The following is a 19,471-nucleotide window of genomic DNA, read 5'->3' as shown; positions in this document are numbered from 1 at the left end:
AAATGTGAGGTGCGAGCACGTGTAGAATTTATTTGAAATATGGAGGGATTTTTCCCATCCTTTTAAATTCATTTGAAATAATCTTAACCATCCAAAAGACTCGTATATAGGAATTTTTCCTTTAATTTGGATTGAATTTACCTAGTTTTCCTACAAATTTGGATTGAAGCCCTTGGTCTTCAGATATGCATACAATGGTTCTATTTGGCACAGCTCGAGACCTAAGATTTTCTAACGCTAGCCATTTCTGCCTATAGAAATCCATAAATATGATCTAACATTACAGTTTGGATAAATCTTTCTGTTCGTATTTTATAGGAAATATTAAATTTCAAATCACTGTAATTTTACTTACAAACTTTAAATCCAACAAAGATATGAGATCTAGAGCCGTGCCCAGGGCCGTGCCGTCAAATTTGTAGGCCCTGTACAAGGCTCTAAGTGAGGCCTAAATCAAGTAACAAATATAGCTAAAATAATGTATATACTGTAGAGCAAATGCGATATACCAAGAATAGTATATTTTTTAACTCTTGTTTTGCATAATCAGAAACTGTCAAACTGAAAACGGAGAATGGTCGTTGTTGTTGCTGGCTTGCTGCCTAGTGCCTTGCTTGTTGGTTGCTTGCTAAGTTAGTATTCACTGGTTGAATAAAAATGTGAAATTGGATGAGCCGGCTGGCGGCTTGGTGCTCGGAGGAGACGAGACGTCGAGACTCGAGACGAATTGAATAAGTCACAGATACGAAAACGAAAGAGAATACAAAACGCCGTGGGCCCTCGGGGCTCGGAGTTGAGAATACGAAGCGTCGCACACGCGAAGTCGCCACGTGGAGATACGCGCGGACTCGAACGGGGTTCTGGCGCTCTGGCCTCACACGAATACATGGGATGGGCCTTCTTCAGTTGGGCTGATTTTTTGAGGCCCTATACGGTCGCACGAGCCGGATGCCCCTGTGCACGGCCCTGGCCGTGTCAGTTATGTGCATGAGCCTATGTTTGAGGGAAGCTTCTGGCAGCTGCAGTTTTTTTAAAAAAATTCTTCAGCTCCCCTAAATTGTCCAGATTATTTTAACCAAATTCCAAAATATATATATTTGTAGAATAAAAAACAAACTAGGAGTTAGAAGCTAGAAACCCATATTTTTATATTCTTGTCATCATTTGTTTCATAGAATCTCGAGCTAATAGAATCTTGAGCTAACATATATATAACAGGGCCTCAAGAGCCTATTAAGAGAAACTTTAGATTCTGATAAATAACTGATGAGAATTTAGCAGGTGAGAATCCGAAAAGGTTAGGAAAACCAACTTATGGTATCTAGTCTATTTTTAAAATTTTGTAACTACAGTATATCATAATTTGAATAAAAACTAACTATTCGAGGGAACTTGTGAGATGTGTTACAAAATCCATGCATGGGCATGGGCTCCAACGAGAATGAATTAACGGAAATCATGATTTAGCAATTGAGCCAAGGTGAAGTACCGGAACCGGATCACAACGGTAGGCGTGAAATGGAGCAATGGAGCCCGATAGGCGATAGCGCTTTACATGCCCATTATTCAACGACGTCCATGATTTAGCAACTGCCATTAGGTACACATATATCACGAAAACGATGTCTACATGTGCTGATTCAACCTGCTCCCACTTTTCACCCTACTTTGCTGAAGCAGTTAGACGTTGCAAGTCGCAACTATTTATCGACCAGCCTTCGATCATCCCCGAAAAAAAAGAAGACTTCTCGATCGTGCTATATCCTTTTCCCGTGAGTTATCCGAATTCCTACGTGAATCTTTTCGATAAGTTTGGCGAGAAGCCTGCTAGCTCACCGGCCGGCCGGCCGTCCATTCGAGCCCAACCTTTCCCGGGTCGCCGTCGTACGTTGTCGTTGCCTTCTCGTCGCCATGCATGCGGCTGACGCGACCAACGAGCTGTATGCGCGTACTGTGCGCGTCTGCGTGCAACCGACGCCAACAGTGGTCGCACCCGTCTCGCGAAAGGAAGGGTGAAAAAAACCACGCATCTGCAGACGGACGTCGTCGCCGCTGGCCACAGTACGCCCCCCACCGACCGCGCGTACGCCTCCCGAAAGGCGCTTTTTTGAGGGGAAAAGATACACGACTACTCAGAATCTAATCTATCCTCGCCTAGCTAGCTTTTAGTTTTTTTGTTCGGTCGATCGATCGATCATCCGATCGCCACGGGGTCGAAGAGCGGAGGCGGCACATGTGCTCGTGGGAGGCAGCAGATACGGCACTCTCGTTCATTTGTTTCGTCGGCCGCGGCGCGATCGATCGGCAGTGAGGTAGGAGCGGATGGGTACTGGGTACACATCATACATACACGATGGCTGAATCTGAACGGCTTCTTGGTGGTGGCCGCGCCGACGCGCGTACGTACGGGCAATTGATAACTGATCATCTAGTATGCTGTATGCATATGCTTGCTTCCTCTTTGCGCCACGTACTGTAGCAAATTGGTACTGTACTGATCATTTCTCTTGAATTCGAATAGTTGAGCTCTGTTAAATTAAACACCATAGGAGTATTTTGTTTCTTACTACCGTATATTTGTATGGAACTTGTCTGGCGAGGCCAGCATCAATTCGATTTCTCATTTCTCGCACAGACTCCGTTTCGGAACCAGTACACAGGAAATGAATGAATTAACGGCATCCTTGGTACTTGGGAAGGAAGACTAATGGACTAGCGTCGACGTGTTGCGTACGTGATTCCGGTAGAAAAATTGGGGGCAGTCGGCGGAGGTCGACGTCAGTCGACGCTTCAGTACGTGCCAGATTTGCTTACAAGTCTCGGTTGTATATATCCTCAGCCTCAGATCATTTTGCCTGATCAAATTTGTTTAATTATTAGTTTGTCGCAGTCAACGAATGACCTGGCATCGACTTTTACCTACGTACTACAAGTCGTGGATTGGTTAACTACAAGATGCAAAGAGAATTCATGCACGTAAGCAAAGTGAGCGTGAAAACTAAAAACTAAATAAATGATCACGTAGATCAACTATACAAAACCACTTTCTAAGAGGAGCACTGCTGCACGTATGATAAATCTCAAATGATCAGCGTATGATACATTGATACTTTGTAATATCTTGTGAGTGCGGTAAATATAGGGACTAAAATGTCTTCACGTAATCAATAAATCATGAGAAAAATTCCTATGTACTCTTGAGAATTCGTCCAATCCTTTATATACCCCTGAATTTAGCCTCATCCTTTATATATCCATGAGTTTTTATTTTGATCTCCTCTATGCCCATTCCGTTAGTTGACCGTTAAATATTTTTGAAATTGACAATATTACCCCTCTCTTTTACTTATGTGCTAGTTTAATGATAAAAACATAATTCTTATATGAAAAAAGATCTATTTGTAAATAAACAACGGGAATATAATTATTTGACAACAAATTTTAAAAATAAATAAAAACATTTAAATAAATTTTAAATTAACTTTGTTTTCATCAAAATTTGAACCCGACAAATAAATAATTTTGGTTCACAATTTCTAGCTAAAACTCTTATATGGATTTTGTCAAAAAAAAAATAAATTTGTTCAACAATTTAAATTTTCTTTTCAATAAATAATTATGTCCCATTTGATTTTATCATGAGTTACAGTTTTTCACATTGTGAATTGTAAGAATGGGAAATGGACGATATGGTCATTTTAAAAAAATTTAACAGTCAACTCACGGTCAGCTAACTAAATAGGGATAGAGGAGATCAAAATGAAAACTCAAGGGCATGTAGGGGATGAGGCAAAATTCAGGGGTATAGAAGAGATTGCGAATTTTTTCAGGGGTATGTAGGGAATTTTCTCATAAATCATCTAATATAATCACTGTGTGCATAGCAATTTCCTTCTAAGAGCACCATGTTAACTTAAAAAAATGATTACATAGATCATAAAAAGTATCACGTTGTACATGTTGATTAAATATATTGTGCCTATAAATTTGCATTTAACATCGTAGGCACCAAAATAACCAAATACATTGTACATTGTGGGAACCCATGTATTTAATCAACATGTATTTTTGTTATGTACATTGTGGGAATCCAAATTAACCAAATCCTAGGTTAAAAATCTATTTGTTATGCACATTGTGGGAACCCAGGCACCAAATTAACCAAATACAACTTAGAGTATTTATTATTGATTATAAATTTTAGACTTGAGAAGCTACAACTAAGTCTCCAATCAAGTATATTATTTATGAATTTAAAAATAATTAAATCATAAAGAAAACCCCTTTTGATATTTTTAAATATCAATACGTTCAACACACATGTTAACAATTAGTGCAGTATATAATGAAATTAAAAAAAAACTTTTGATTATATGGCAGATGCACATGCACGTACACCAACCACACATGAAACACGACACTTTATATTCGTGAATATAATTTCTAACGCATACTCAAGTAGATGGAAACCGACAGTACATTCTTTATCACCTTAAAGTTATACTTAATTCTATGTAGCCTTCAACTTTGGTTTCTTTTTTTTGTTGCTCAGAAGTCAGAAGTAATATTGTTCCGTTTACATTCGTTACACTACAACTTTTTCCTTGTTATCTTAAATATTTTACGAGTGCGCAATATGAAATGCTAACGGTTCCAAAAGGGTCCGTCCTTTTCTCTTCACAATTCACAAAGAAGCATAAATAAAGAAACAAAATAAAAAAAAAAGATACTATTGCGCACCGCTAATGCGGTGGTAATGCAGCGCCACCATTGATCCAAAGGAAAAAAGAATAGAAAAACAAAAGAAAGGAAGAAAAAAAAAAGGAAGTCTAAAGAACAGAGGAAGAGAACAAATGCCAGCCCTTCCGTTTCGCCCTTTCGGCTTTCCTCCGTCGTGGTGGACTCCTCCCGGCTACGGCCACACGGCGCCGCACCAACCCCCCACCCCCCGCGCCTGAATTTTTTACAATTTAGTCCTTTTGAAAACTTATTTCACAAATAGACCCCTGGAGAAACTTATCCCAGAAATGATTTTTTCTGGGATAAGTTTTTCTAGGGGTTTATTTTAGAAATAAGTTTTCCAAAAGGATCAAATTGTAAAAAATTCATGACGCCTGGGACCCAACCGCAGGGACACACACCCACACGCGCATCCATCCATCCATCCATCCAACCCACCTGCGCAGGACGCACCGCACCGCACCGCTCCGCTGCTGCTGCTGCTGCTGCTCATCATCTCTCCGAAGCTTCTCATCTCCTCTCCACTCCTCCTCCTCCTCCTCCCCCTCGCCACCTCCCACGCGCTGCCACGCCGGCGACACGACCACTGCCTCCCCCCGCGCGGGCGCGCCAAGCGCCGGGATCCCGCTGCTGCGTTCCAGTTCGCGGCCGGGGCGTAGTAACCACAGGTGAGGTTTCCTTTTGGGCGGTTGCGGCTGCGTTTTTTTTTTCTCTCTGAGAATTGTGGTGCGCCCCCGCCCTACGCGGGGGATCGGTGAATTGGATGCGCTTTGTCTTCCTGATGGCCGCTGCGAGGGAAAAGTGGGATCTTTTTGTTGTTGTTCTACTGTTTTGATTTTTGCGGGGGGGGGGGGGGGGGGGGGCGTTCTGTCCTGTTTGCGTAGTGAGGAGAGTTCACGCTGATGGTGGTGGGGAAGGGGAATGGAACGGATGAGTTGCCAGAATTTTGGGAATCGGGGGGCGGTTGGCATTGGTCTAGTTGGGTTAGTTTTACTTGCTTCGTTAGCTGGATTGTTAAAGCTCCAAACTTTTCATGGCTCTTCTGCTCAGTTTGAGCCTGTATGGTGTAGTTCAGGAGGTGTGTTTTGCCGTGGGTTGGTTAGAGAATTTGATGAGCCTGGAATCGACGTAATGAATATTGGTCTCTCTTGCTCCAGAAGAACTCCGAATCTGTTGCCTTGATGGCACGTGAATTTTCAGTTGATAAAGTTGGAGTTTCATCATGGATTTGTGTGGTAACTTGCGGGATAAAGTAAGTTTCAGTTCGTTTTAGAAGTTGAATTTCTCTATCCTACTTTATGAGAGATTCTAAGAGTTTTCTCGTTTTGCTCTGAATTTATCTGTATATGAGGACTTTTAGGGGGGGGGGGGGGATGACCAATTTCTTGAAAAACCTATTGTTTAATTGGAGCTGTTCATTTCTAGTTCCCAATTTTCAGTAAATGCGTTCTTAGCAAGTGATTGCTTGATACCACGATGATACCCCGCAAATGCATCCTCTCCGTAATTCAGGATCATATGATGTTAAATTGTTAATCACTAGTTCTTTCCCAGTATGTGAGTTCCTTTTTTTGTTCTTCTCTGTAAATTTAGCCCTTGTTTGTGTCACAGTCTCTCAGAGTTCTAGAATTCACACTACTGATACCGAATCTTGAGCACAGTCAGTTTGACTGTTTGAGCATTACGTATGAATCTGTTTCTACAACGATGTATGTAATGATAATGATGATTGTAATTTGTAATTGATGCAGTATATATAGACTAACATACAGAGCTGCTGATGAAACATTAGCTTATCTTTCTTGCCAGCTTAATCAACTCTTTGATACCATCTAATAGCAAACTCCACTTTATATAAAATACAGACACAAAGTTACACAGTTGACCATTATTTCATACCAAAATAGCTTCCCCAAATACTATCTTTTATCTGCAGTGCATGCCCGTAACTTTTTGTTTCTTGTGAATTTCAGCAGTGCAATACACCTTAAAATGGGGTCTACACGATCAAAGAATGAAGATGACAAGGCCATTGTCTTATGCCACGAAAGAAAACGATATGTTAGAGAAGCACTTGATGGAAGATGTGCATTCGCAGCTGCTCACTTCGCTTATATTCAATCACTGAGACACACAGGATTTGCTCTGAGAAAATTTTTGGAGCCTGAAGTGCCAACAGATTCTTCGCTGTACACATCGACATCTGCAACACCAGAACCTCCTACTATTCGGCAGAAATCGAGGAACTTATCTCCATCTATTTCACATCAGGCCAGTGACTCTTTCTCCCCAGTTCCATCCCCTTTATCTTCCGGACGGTTCCGTATCAATCATATGAAATCTGGGGGGAACCCTGTCATGACCATTGAGGAGAAGGTGCCTGTTCCTGTAACAGCAACTCTACAAACATCATCCCTTGTTCCTAAAGCTGTACATGACCTGGATGATAGTTCCACATTTGAAGCACCTCCAGGGACACCACCGTGGGACTACTTTGGCCTTTTTAACCCTGTTGAGAACCAATTTTCATTTCATGACGAGAAGGAGCCTGGTCATGACTTTGAAAACGCTGATGATATCAGGCGTCTTCGGGAAAAGGAGGGAATTCCAGAGCTCGAAGAGGAAGGGGAGAAGACTCCTGTGCATCCTGACAATGTTAGGCGCTTCCGTGATGAGAAAACTTCAGATCTCAAAGATGCAGAAAAATCTCCTATCAATGGAAGGGAGGATGATTTTGCAGAGTCAGAAGATGATTTCGATAATCCATCATCTGAACCTTTAGTGAGGGTGTTCCAGAACCGCAATGATATGCCTGTTGAAAATACTGTGATGAATCAGACACCTGAACATGTGGCTTCAGAAAAGTTAGCTTCAGAGAATAGCGTTTCTTTTTCTCGAAAACAGGAGAATAGTGATTCTTTTTCTCGAAAACAGGAGAATAGTGATTCTTTTTCTCGAAAACAGGAGAATAGTGATTCATTTTCTCGAAAACAGGAGAATAGTGATTCTCAAATTGACAGGCCAAACAATGACAAGGAGGTGCTAGACATTAGCATGTTTGAAAGTGATGATGAAAGCCCTGTGGCAAGCCCTGTAAAAGAAGTGAGATCTTCCATTGCTGCTCTTCCTATGAATGGGAAATCAAAAGAACCTTTTCATGACGTTAGAAATGGTGCGAAGGATTTGCATTCATGCATGAAAGAGATTGAAATCTTGTTTATTAGGGCATCAGATTCTGGAAAAGAAGTACCAAGGATGCTTGAAGCAGATAAAGTCAATTTCCGGCCTTTACTGCCTGAAGAAAAAGGTTAGGTATCAATAAAATTAAATTACTGTTCTGTAGTATCTTATTTGGAAATTGCATGGAAAATAATGGCAGAAAGATTTTGGGATGCAAAAATATCATGATGTGAAAATTTTCATGATTCTTTTCAATGTTATCCATCTATAGAATATCTTTTGCCTGTGATTTTTATCATGGACAATTCTGTCTTTACTAATTTTATTGCAATTTTGGTGCAGCACATGGATCAAAAGCATCAGGCTTCTTTGCGACATTCTTTGCTTGCTGCGGTGGGGAGGAAATTCCTATTCCTCAGCGTAAGTTTTTATATCTGAAATACAGTCTTTCCGCAGCAGATTATGTTGCTGTGTATAGTTTTGCATCATATCATGTTTGTTTCATGCCGTTTATTCCTGGATCTCTGGTTAAAAGATTTGTTTTTTCCACAAATGGAAAAATTCTATGTTATCTACAAGCTGATATGTACTTTCCACATTCTCACACGAGCAATTTTGACAGAATCTTAATTATTTTGTCTTTTACCTTGTATTATATATGTTACAGCTTTTTTTCTCCCTTCCACCATAACAAGAGGTGCCCTTTTGTCATAATGCAGCTCCTCCTGAGGCTGAAGTGAAGTACCTTACCTGGCACAGATCAGTTTCTTCACTCTCTTCATCATCTAGAATTCCTCTTGGGGTGACTTCAAAAGATGATGCTGATGGTCTCACTGGAAATATCTTTAGTGGTGTATACATGAATTCTGGCAGTCACGCTTCAACACTAGATAGATTATATGCATGGGAGAGAAAGCTTTATGATGAAGTTAAGGTACTTGTATTTTGGCTGGTCTTGTTACTAAAATATTTACTTTAGTTTATCTGTTCTAGCCAGTTTTTGAAATATTGTAAAGTAGAGAGGTAGCAATGAAGTGTTTTAGGATTGAAACTAGCCTTCTTTTTTTTTCTTTTTTTTTTTGCAAAAAGGGAAATAAGATCGATTTTGAACTAATTAAAACAGAACCTACCTAGAACATGTAATAAATAGGAACTAGCCTTTTTTTTTTTTTTGCAAAAAGGGAAATAAGATCGATTTTGAACTAATTAAAACAGAACCTACCTAGAATATGTAATAAATGGGACATACGAAAACCTGAATGTATTTGATAGAAGGATTGCGACTCACTATATACAACATGGCAATTGCACAAAGTGCTACTGTAATCATTCCACAGCAACCACTCAGGCTATTTAGGACAATTATGTAAGTAGTGTGAGCCAGTTACATTATTTTCTTATGTACCTACGTAATACAGCCATAAAAAAATTCACTACCGATGCCCACTTATATGTTCATTTTGCACTTTTTATTCCTATTCCCTTCACTTAATTCCTTTGTACTAATGTTCTTGAATAAATAAGCTATATCCGTGTATGTTTGCCTTAATCTGTGAATTTCTATGTTGTAAACATAGTTAAATCATATAATGATGGCAAATTTGATGATTTGTTTGAAATGCTAACCTTTATATTGTCTTCAGGCTAGCGGTGCAATTTGTAGGCAATATGACGAAAAATGTAGGCAATTGAGACACCAGGAATCAAAAGCTGAAAGCCAAATGAGTATCGATAGAACCCGTGCTACTGTGAAGGATTTGCACTCCAGAATTATAGTGGCCATTCAGAGAATTGACATGATCTCTAAGAACATTGAGGATCTAAGGGACAAAGAGCTTCAACCACAGTTGGAGGAATTAATTGGGAGGTATGGTTCACCATCTATGTTTTACTATACTGTTTTCTAGTGACATGTTACAATTCAATGAACACTTTAATGTCGATGTCAGCATATTTGACCAGCCTGATCAAGGCCCCTTTCAACACCTTAGGTCAAGTTATTAGTAGATTTACTCCTGGTTTTGGATTATGGGTTTTGACCATAACTTGCTTGGTCGAACAACCGCCAGGTGTATGAATGAAACAAAGGGCCAACTTGCCCTGGTCCTGTTTTTGCTCTAGTCTACATTAACAGAAGATAAATGGATAAGGTAGTACTTACCATTGCATGTTGCTTGGGGATGATTTATTCCTACCTCCAGCATTGCCCAAGTTTCATAAAGTTGTTTGTGAGCTTTGTAGAATATAATAAAGCAATTTGATGCTCATGTACTGCATGTTACCTTTGTCTAGTTATTTACTGATAGTTTTCCAATATTTGCATTTTAATAGATAGTATATACATCTCATTTGCAGTTTAACTCGCATGTGGTCTACAATGCTTGAGTGTCACAAACATCAACGTGAGATTATTAAGTCCAGCAGTGGCAACACGAAGGTCTTAATTCGGTCGGAGTCACAATTTCAAGCAGCTCTACTCCTCCAGGTTGAGCTAAACACTTTATATTCAACCTTCCTGAAATGGATAGCATACCACAGATCGTACTTGCATAGCCTAAATTCATGGCTACTTAAGTGTGTGAAACCACTGAGGGGCAAGAAGAGCTCCAGGAGGAAGAAGGAAGCAGATACTCCCATAACTAAATTTGCTGTTGCACCCATGTTTAAAACCTGTGAAAGCTGGATAAAGTTATTGGATGATTTACCAACCAAGGACTTGGAAGATGCTATCAAAGGCCTCGTGGCAGATATAAACCACTCTGTGCCTCGCCAAGAAAAGCGGCGTGGTACTTCAAAGTTGACTTCCTCATTATCCCGTTCCAGTAGTACCAAGACGATTTCCTCATTTTCTCGGAATGGAGAGTTAAATGGTGAAATGTCAGAGATCCACAGAAATTCCCATACTACGGATTTACAGTCAAGTTTGGAGACATTCCTAGAGGGGTTTGCAGAGTTTTCAGATGTTTCACTGAAGAAGTATATGGAACTCGCGGTTGACATTAACAAAGCAAAGGAACAATATGAGAATGTGAAGTTAAAGAACATGGGAAAGTGAATAAGTTCGACAAAGTCAGACCAAAGGAACTAATTTCTGGAAGGAAGAATGGGCTACAATAACTCAAAGCCATTTAGAAGTGGATAAGTGGATCACCCATGTGTATATTAGCCTGTTTAAACAATAGGTATAAATTACTGTTACTTTTCTTTTTGGGTTCAGTTTGCAAGATAGGTTTAGGTGGGAGAGGAATACTTGTAGATTTCTGGCCAATGCCATGCCGCAGAAGTGTAAATCTGAGGTTTAGGTAAAATTAAACTGATGGTGGGGGATACAATATGTGTATTTATCCTGGGTATATCATTATATGAGTTTTCCCTTTTCTTCTCTTTTTGATCTGTGTAGACCTTCCAGTCCTTTATACAGCTAGACGTATCTATACAGCCAATTTCTCCTTTTGCGGTGAATCCCTGATCGAATTGTGATTGCTAGAAATGTACTGTTTCTGTGCATTTCGCAGCGAATGTTTCACTCTGAATGCTGTGTTACACTGAATGTTTGTGTTGAACCTGGAATATATTTCCTTCGTTGCTTTTTACTACCTTCTCAAAGGCCTCAAAACGTCAATTTCGCAAGGTGGTATTGTTGGAGGCATATGTCACGCGAATGTTTCACTCTGAATGCGGTGTTACACTGAATGTTGTGTTGAACCTGGAATATATTTCCTTCGCTGCTTTTTACTACCTTTTCAAAGGCCTAAAAACGTCAATTTTGCAAGGTGGTATTGTTGGAGGCATGTCACGAGGGCCTTCGCCTGGGCCTGCCGAAACCACAAGAACCGTGAGGTGTTGGCTGAGTCCATGAGGCGAAGCAGCTGGCGAAGCTAGATGATGAAGACCGAGGGGTTCGCCACCAAGCCCATCATCCTAACAAGCCTTCACTACGGGCGAAGACCGTAGAGCGAAGCAGGAAGGTTTTGCTCTGGTTAGAAGCGGTTACGGCAGAGGGCTTGGAAAACACCGTGGCCCATGGAGGCCTTTCGTCAGTAATGGGCCAGCCTAGGAGTTCACTTATAAGCTTATGAATACAAAGGATACTGTATGCCCTCACTAAAGTCCCTATCATAAGGGTACCATGTAAATTCCACTGTATAAATTAAACCCTATAAAGTGTCAGTGTGTACTAAGGCTATAAATAGCACCATAGGGCTATGTAATGGGGGATCCCAAAAATTTCTTACCAATTAATATATTACTTTTACTATTCCACTCAACTCAGTGAGTGAACCATATCTTTCGATGTGACGCAGTTGTCTTTCGACAGCAGGTATCAAGGAAGAAGCAACATGATTTTGCCTAGAAGAAAATTTCTTAAAATTTTCTTTATTATGCTCTTCATATTCTCTTTAATGAAATTTATGAAATATCCCAATGAATATTACAGTAACTATCTCATCCTGTTTTTTCTTTGTTTTATCCGGACGAACATGATGTGTACTTGTGCAGAGTGTGTCGTGCATGTGCAGTGGTGTACGTGTCTAATATAGGGGCTGTAAGTGTAAACTTTTTATATTATCATACTACCTCTGTTCCAAAATAATTTTAATTCTAGATTATTTGACCTATATTAAAGTTTGAGAATAAAGAATATGATGTTTCTTATTAAATGACGTATAGATAAAAGTGAGGATGGTTGAGGATAGAATGGAGAGAAATTTAAATGAGAAGTGATTAATATAACAATTAGTACTATATTGTAATAACTATTTTATGATAAATTAAACCCTATAAATATAATTATTATAGGACGGAGAAAGTATTTTTTTTCGTTTGGTTTTATATGTGCTTCAGATATTACTGGTGGGTGTGTGGGTGTTCCTAATGCTACATGCAGCAGCGGCCCATTTAGGCCCAAGAGTTCATCGCGAATCGTCGTCTTCTCTCCATTTCCCTTTGCCACGAACAAATTCCAGAAACACCCTCCCATATCCCTCGCGGCGGGCCAACGGACGGGGCCACCCCACGGCTTCGCGGCAGATCTCCCTCCTCCTCCTCCTCGTCCTGGGCGGCTCCGGCGGCGTCGCCGGCAGGGGAAGCCAGAACGCGATGGATCTGTGGAACAAGCTGCGGAGCCTCGACGCCTACCCCAAGGTGAACGAGGACTTCTACAGCCGCACCCTCTCCGGCGGCCTCATCACCATCGCCTCCTCGCTCGCCATCCTCCTCCTCTTCCTCTCCGAGATCCGTACGTCACGCGCCACCTCCCTGATCCCTCCCTCTCCGCCTCAGATCCCCCTTCCGATTTTTCGGGTTTCCGCCTGCCTTGGGTGTGGGGGCGCGGTGGCTTTTTTTGCGGATTGGTTCCGTTTGTTCACGTGTGTTAGGGCGGGTGCGAAACGGGAGGAGTCTGTGGTTGGTTGGCCGTCCGATCGAGTGGGAATTGGAAATAACGGGCGGATAATTAACAGTCCAATTTAACATGCATTTGAATCGTGTATTCGTATTGGTTAGAAGGTGGCGTGAGGAATTAATTACATGAAGGTAAGAGGCGCTTGGTGTGGAGGGTACGGTAGATTAGTAGGATGTATGATCTAGAATGCTGTTGATTTCAATTGCCATGCTATGGATCAGTTGGTGTTATCACTTGTCAGAGTGTTGGTATTTGTTTCATTTTGCAAGGATGTTTTTGTGTGGATTTAGTGAGTCATATGTAAATTGTTCTGTTATGCTAATATCATTAATGTGAAGAGCCATGGTTTGATTAATTTGAGAGCATTTCATGTTACCATTTCTAGTTCTTTTTTTCTGATGGGTAGATTAATTGTTATTTGCCAATACTTTACTAGTTATTTCCTGCACTGAACATTCTTAACTTTTCTGCAGGGCTGTATCTATATTCTGCTACAGATAGTAAGCTCACAGTCGATACCTCAAGAGGGGAAAGGCTACACATCAATGTTAGTGTGGATGTTCATTTTCATTTTCCCCGAAGTTTCCAATTTTCTTGCATTGCTAAGACATTTTGCATCTCCAGTTTCCTCTTGTTAATTTGTGCCCCTCCATGCATGTATTCCTATTTGGAAAGCCACGCTCTTGGGCATTTAGGCTCCATCTATATATTATATTATTAAGACAGGCTTGATAGGAGACATCATGTTCCTTGTGGAGGCTAGAAATTCCCACATTAATCGGAGGAAAACAAAAAGAGAGTTAAATAGGAATACAATTTAGAAATAACTGAAATTCGGAATTAGAAATAAGGAATATTGGAATAACAGTCCATATAGAACCCAATACGAGAATAATTAAAATCTCTACTACTTAAAAAGACTAAGATGATTCTGTCGTCCATCATTGACGTCACAGCGCCTCACGCGCATTCGCGTCCAAGTCGTGTGCGTTTCAATCCTGCTGCATGGCACCGTATCGATTTAAAGGATTTTTCTTTTAAATAAAAGGGGAAAGGAAAACGTGGCAGGAAGACTGCCTATGATAATCTGAGAGCAAATCAGGAAAGAGTTCCAATAAAAACGACTTCACGCCAATTCAATCGTCACCCAATTTCTTGCTACGTAATAGGAGTTTTGGGTTGTGCTTTTATAGAGAATTGAATCGGGTTTTTTCTTAAGATTGGTTTGAGATATTCTTGTGCCTTTCATCCAGAAAAGTAAGATATGCCCCGGTCGATGATTGGCGATTTATCTGTAGCCCGCTTGGCTCTGTAGCTCCGTATGCATGCACATCCAATTAAGCTCTCTGATGCAAAGATGGACATGTTTATGAGTAGATTTTGGGATTTCTCCCTGATGTGCAATCATGCCAAAGATGTCTAAATTGAATCCTAATCATTTAAGATTGATCGTAAATATTAATTAGTTTCTCCCATTACAAAGCTCGGGCACATTTGCTAGTTCCAGTCTAATTTATCTTTCTTTACTCTTCTAAAAAGAGGAGTTGAGGTGATTGGTGTGTTCTCACCCCCACATTATAAGATCTTTAGTGGTTGCATATACGTGGTAACAGGATATTTATACGTTCTTTGCATTTTTTTTATGTGAAAAAAAGGCATTCCATGGACGTATGCGCTAATTGGTCTTATGTAACCATGTAAACAATCTTGAGGTCCGAGGTATTTTTTTTTGTATGTGTGTAATCTTATGTGGCCACTGCACATGCCATTTTCTGCAACTAGTTGAGGAATCCTATACTTATTGTTAATTTATGTTGCTGCACTTTTGCAGTTTGATGTTACGTTCCCAGCTCTTCCTTGTTCACTTGTTGCTGTTGATACAATGGATGTCAGTGGAGAGCAGCACTATGATATAGTATGTACGACAGTTTTCATCAGTTTCCTTATTATATTATATATATTTTGATCTGTTTTAAAAAGTGCTTCCCAAGCACTGTATCACATAATATTCTACCTGAGGTTCCAAACCATCTGCTTTGCAGAGACATGACATAATAAAGAAAAGAATTGATAATCTTGGTAATGTAATTGAATCAAGAAAAGATGGAGTTGGTGCCCCTAAGGTATGTTTTCTTACTTTTAACTTGAAAAGGTGTACAGGTGAAACTGTTCTGTTTCTTTTTCCTTCACATTCATCACCATTGGAACTGTTCACTAGTTTTTATCTTAGAAAATTTGAGATATACTTTAGTTAGCCAATTAATTTTATAACCAGACCTTGAACATTGTGGTCTGTGATATTTTTCTTTTACTCTGGAAAATAGCTGGTCCTATTGTGCTTCCGTTATAAAATTTTGGCCTTCATAGTGCTTGCATGCAGCCAGGAAGTTATTTTAGATTCTTCTAGTTGTTAGTGACTATTCTTGTTGTGATTTTCCAGAAAAACAAGCATAGGTTATTTATGCTGCCACTTTATTTATGTCAGTAACCTCTATAAAGAAACAAATTGAATATAAATCCAGGCATACTGGCATGAAGGGATCGGTATAATGGTTGTGAAATATGCTGTCAAGGATAATGTTCTTATATCATATCCACGCATAGTAGTGGTGTACTGGCATGAAGGGGTTGTCATATTATTATTCCTTACTGTATGATGGGTGTGCGCTATGTTGGCAAAAACAATATTTAACTTTAACTAACTTGAATCATGGAACTCTAGATTGAAAGACCACTGCAGAAACATGGTGGAAGACTTGACCACAACGAAGTTTACTGTGGATCTTGTTATGGTTCTGAAGAGGTACCTTGTACACTTCTCTAATACCATTATGTTGAGTTTGCCTATTTTTATTAATGTAACTATTTATGTATTTACACCTATATTATTTGCAACACTAATTTTTATCCTTCCTCTTCCATTGAAATTGTAAGAAAAACTAATATTGTTTTTATTAATTCATCAGTCAGATGATCAGTGCTGTAACTCCTGTGAAGACGTCCGTGATGCCTATCGGAAAAAAGGGTGGGCACTCACCAATATAGAAGAGATTGATCAGGTACTACGCACTTAACCATTTTTCTTCACACTTACAAGAGATTGCATAATCTTGTTCAATCTTCCTGCACATGGTTCTTAGCAAAACTCGTCCATGTATTGCCCCTTGTCATGTGTTTGTCCTTGGTCTGTTCATTTGCTAACTAGTCAGTTCTTGAAACAGTAATTTGTGGTTGAGCATTGTGTTTCCTTATCACCACATAGATCAATATAGAATATTACTGCACTACTATCTTGATGTCGACGGCATGTTCATTATATATTTGTGTAATGAATTATATTGGGAGCCATGGCTTGTACTGCATCTAGCCATATGCTAGTAAGTAGCCTGCAACCCAATTGGCAATCCAAAATATGTCTATAAAAGTTAAGTTTGAATTATAGCCTCTATCATAATGTTGTTTGGAAAAAAAATCTGTATTAATTTTGATCAAACTATCTTATAGCTTGCACTTGATTTTCTCTTATGTTGCAAAATGCGATGTTTGGTCATTTTGTTGCATGCAACATGAATATGTTAACAAATTAATGCAACCCATTTTGTCTTCCTAATGAACTTATTTAAGAGTTTGTACTGCCTGCTGCCTGCAACCAATGCATGCAGACATCTTCTCTATCAGTTTTATGCTTCTATCTTATCCTTAATTGACTTATGTTCCAGTGTAAGCGAGAGGGCTTTGTTCAAAGGTTAAAAGATGAACAAGGAGAAGGTTGCAGCATTCATGGATTTGTAAATGTCAACAAAGTAGCTGGAAATTTTCACTTTGCCCCTGGGAAAAGCTTGGACCAATCATTCAACTTCCTTCAAGATCTCTTGAACTTCCAACAAGAAAATTACAATGCAAGTTGATTTTTTTTCTTCATCCACCTTATTGAACCATTGATAATACTGAGCATAAACAATTAAACATGAACTTATAATGGTTTTACTGAAACAGATAAGTCACAAGATAAACAAGCTTTCCTTTGGGGTAGAATTCCCTGGTGTTGTCAATCCTCTTGATGGGTATGTTTGGAATTTAGAGAAGCTATATCACATCTCTCTTTGGTCCTTATTTTCCATGTTCCTGATTTCCTGTGTATTTCAGTGTAGAGTGGATACAGGAGCACACAAATGGATTAACAGGAATGTACCAATACTTTGTCAAGGTAATATTTTTAGTATCTAGTCACGTTTTTCTCTTGTGGGGAACTAGTCATGCTATTTAATATGGTTGCACAATGTCATGCTGTTGGCGTATGAAGAGATGTCATGCTGCCTTCTTTAGTTTATGTGCCTCTTTTGTGCAGGTTGTTCCCACAATCTATACCGACATTAGAGGACGGAAAATCAACTCAAATCAGGTAAGCAACACCGTTCTATAACATACTTTATTCTGAAGCCAAAACTTTTGATTTTAATTCTTTTTTTCTTTTGCAGTTTTCTGTGACGGAGCACTTTAGAGAAGCAATTGGCTATCCCAGGCCTCCGCCTGGTGTATATTTCTTCTATGAATTTTCTCCAATTAAGGTGAAGAATGGATATACTGATTTTATGTAGTCCTTGAAGCATTAGGTAGCGATATTTCTGTGCTGTCTATTGATTAGTCTGTAACTATGCTATCTAGTCTACTTAGCTGCATGCTTTAAAACCACAAGCATATGCCTGTTTTTGTTTCCTGAAAGCATCATGTCAGTTTTCTAGTTACATGTCAATTTGTTTAGCTCTTAATACATACAATTAGTCAATATAGGCTATTTAGCTGTATGCTCGGATGATCGTCACAAGCATGCCTGCATTTATTTCCTGAAAGCAACGCATTTGTATAAGATATTATGCAACAATTACCATCTTTGCCTGCATTCTTCGTCCTTTAGATTGAAGTTATGTCATTTGCCTGATAATTTGATTGTTCTTTGGCAGGTTGATTTTACTGAAGAAAATACATCGCTTCTTCACTTCCTGACAAACATATGTGCTATTGTTGGAGGTCTGTCATAGCTCGCAAACTTGTTTATCTTTTTGTGCTTTCCAGAAAACATAAGCAATAGACTGATTTTTGCATGAACATATTTTCCAACCCATCTTTCAATTGCAATCGTACAGGGATTTTCACTGTTGCTGGCATCATAGATTCTTTTGTCTACCATGGTCATCGTGCTATAAAGAAAAAGATGGAGATCGGAAAACTTGGATAATTCCATATTTAGCATATACCCTGTAGGATCATAGTTTGAATTGAGTCGACTAATGCTTGCCTGAGAAAGGTACGAAGTAAATTCAGGAGGAATTTTGGCTAATATGTTGTAATACATTTTCTAGCCGCTCAGACTTTTGCTGATTATTCAAGCCTAGAGCATAGACATGTTTGTATAAGCTGTTGCATCGTCGTATTTAACTGTGTTTTGGGCTAAATGTACTGTAACATATTCATAAACCTTGCAGAAAGATGTATTTCGCTCCATCCCCAGTTGCCCACCCCACACCTTTTTTCTTTTTTTGGAAAATTTCATCCATACCACAGACAATTTGGTCAGTAGCAATAAATACCACAAAATTATCCCACATCCGTTTTATACCACAACTCCGTCAGATTTGTTTCAAAAATACCTATCTTTACTTCTTTAGTCCAAAGAGTACTTTTCGCGGAGATGCCACTCCATTAATGTGGTTTCGATGAAATACTACTCACTAGGATGCAAAGGATAAAATGTACTAGGATGCAAAGAATAAAATGTCACTTAGTAGGTTACCTTTAGGGACAGCATGCGAGCGTGGGCGGGCCCTCCAGCACCGCTCCATAGGAGGCCATGCTGAAGAGTGGTCTTTGCCACCACCCCCGCCGTCTCGTAGGATCCACGCACTACCCTTTCTTGCCTGCTCTCTTCCTATGGGGCTACGTGTTCCCCGCCTTCGGTGCCACCTGCACACGCGCATGTCGTCCTCGTGGCCCTGCCACCAGTGAGCACTCCAGCACCACTGTCCAATTCGGTCTCCCTTGACGCTCCCCTATTCCTTCCTCTCTCTATATCCAAGGGTATTTTGGTCTTACAACTCTCTAAACTGACACAATATCCTAAAGATAAACCACTGAGTGGTGGTTTATCCT

General features: G+C 39.7%; 2 protein-coding genes across 4 annotated transcripts; both read left to right on the top strand.

Moving 5' to 3' along the window:
* Positions 1-5,263: 5,263 nt before the first annotated feature.
* On the top strand, positions 5,264-11,305 carry LOC4332679 (protein ROLLING AND ERECT LEAF 2-like). 3 transcript variants are annotated; one of them, XM_015776471.3, is made up of 7 exons: positions 5,264-5,408; positions 5,898-5,992; positions 6,714-8,047; positions 8,263-8,340; positions 8,640-8,854; positions 9,564-9,787; positions 10,276-11,305. In XM_015776471.3, exons 2-7 carry the CDS (start codon positions 5,922-5,924, stop codon positions 10,973-10,975), a joined length of 2,622 nt encoding a protein of 873 aa, XP_015631957.1. In that variant the 5' UTR covers positions 5,264-5,408; positions 5,898-5,921; the 3' UTR covers positions 10,976-11,305. The 3 variants fall into 3 exon arrangements, with proteins under 3 accessions (XP_015631957.1, XP_015631959.1, XP_015631958.1); XM_015776473.3 differs by lacking the exon at positions 5,898-5,992 and having other exon boundaries at positions 6,717-8,047; XM_015776472.3 differs by lacking the exon at positions 5,898-5,992.
* Positions 11,306-12,891: 1,586 nt separating this feature from the next.
* On the top strand, positions 12,892-18,826 carry LOC4332678 (uncharacterized). The gene is made up of 13 exons (XM_015772312.2): positions 12,892-13,159; positions 13,798-13,871; positions 15,156-15,239; positions 15,367-15,447; positions 16,047-16,127; positions 16,291-16,383; positions 17,044-17,223; positions 17,321-17,388; positions 17,471-17,531; positions 17,673-17,726; positions 17,803-17,892; positions 18,286-18,352; positions 18,469-18,826. The coding sequence occupies exons 1-13, from the start codon at positions 13,021-13,023 to the stop codon at positions 18,558-18,560; spliced, it is 1,164 nt and encodes a 387-aa protein (XP_015627798.1). The 5' UTR covers positions 12,892-13,020; the 3' UTR covers positions 18,561-18,826.
* The last annotated feature ends 645 nt before the right edge of the window (positions 18,827-19,471 follow it).

Source organism: Oryza sativa, chromosome 3 (genome assembly GCF_034140825.1).
Source record: "Oryza sativa Japonica Group chromosome 3, ASM3414082v1".
NCBI classification, from domain to species: Eukaryota; Viridiplantae; Streptophyta; class Magnoliopsida; order Poales; family Poaceae; genus Oryza; species Oryza sativa.
This window is presented reverse-complemented; position numbering and strand designations above follow the sequence as displayed.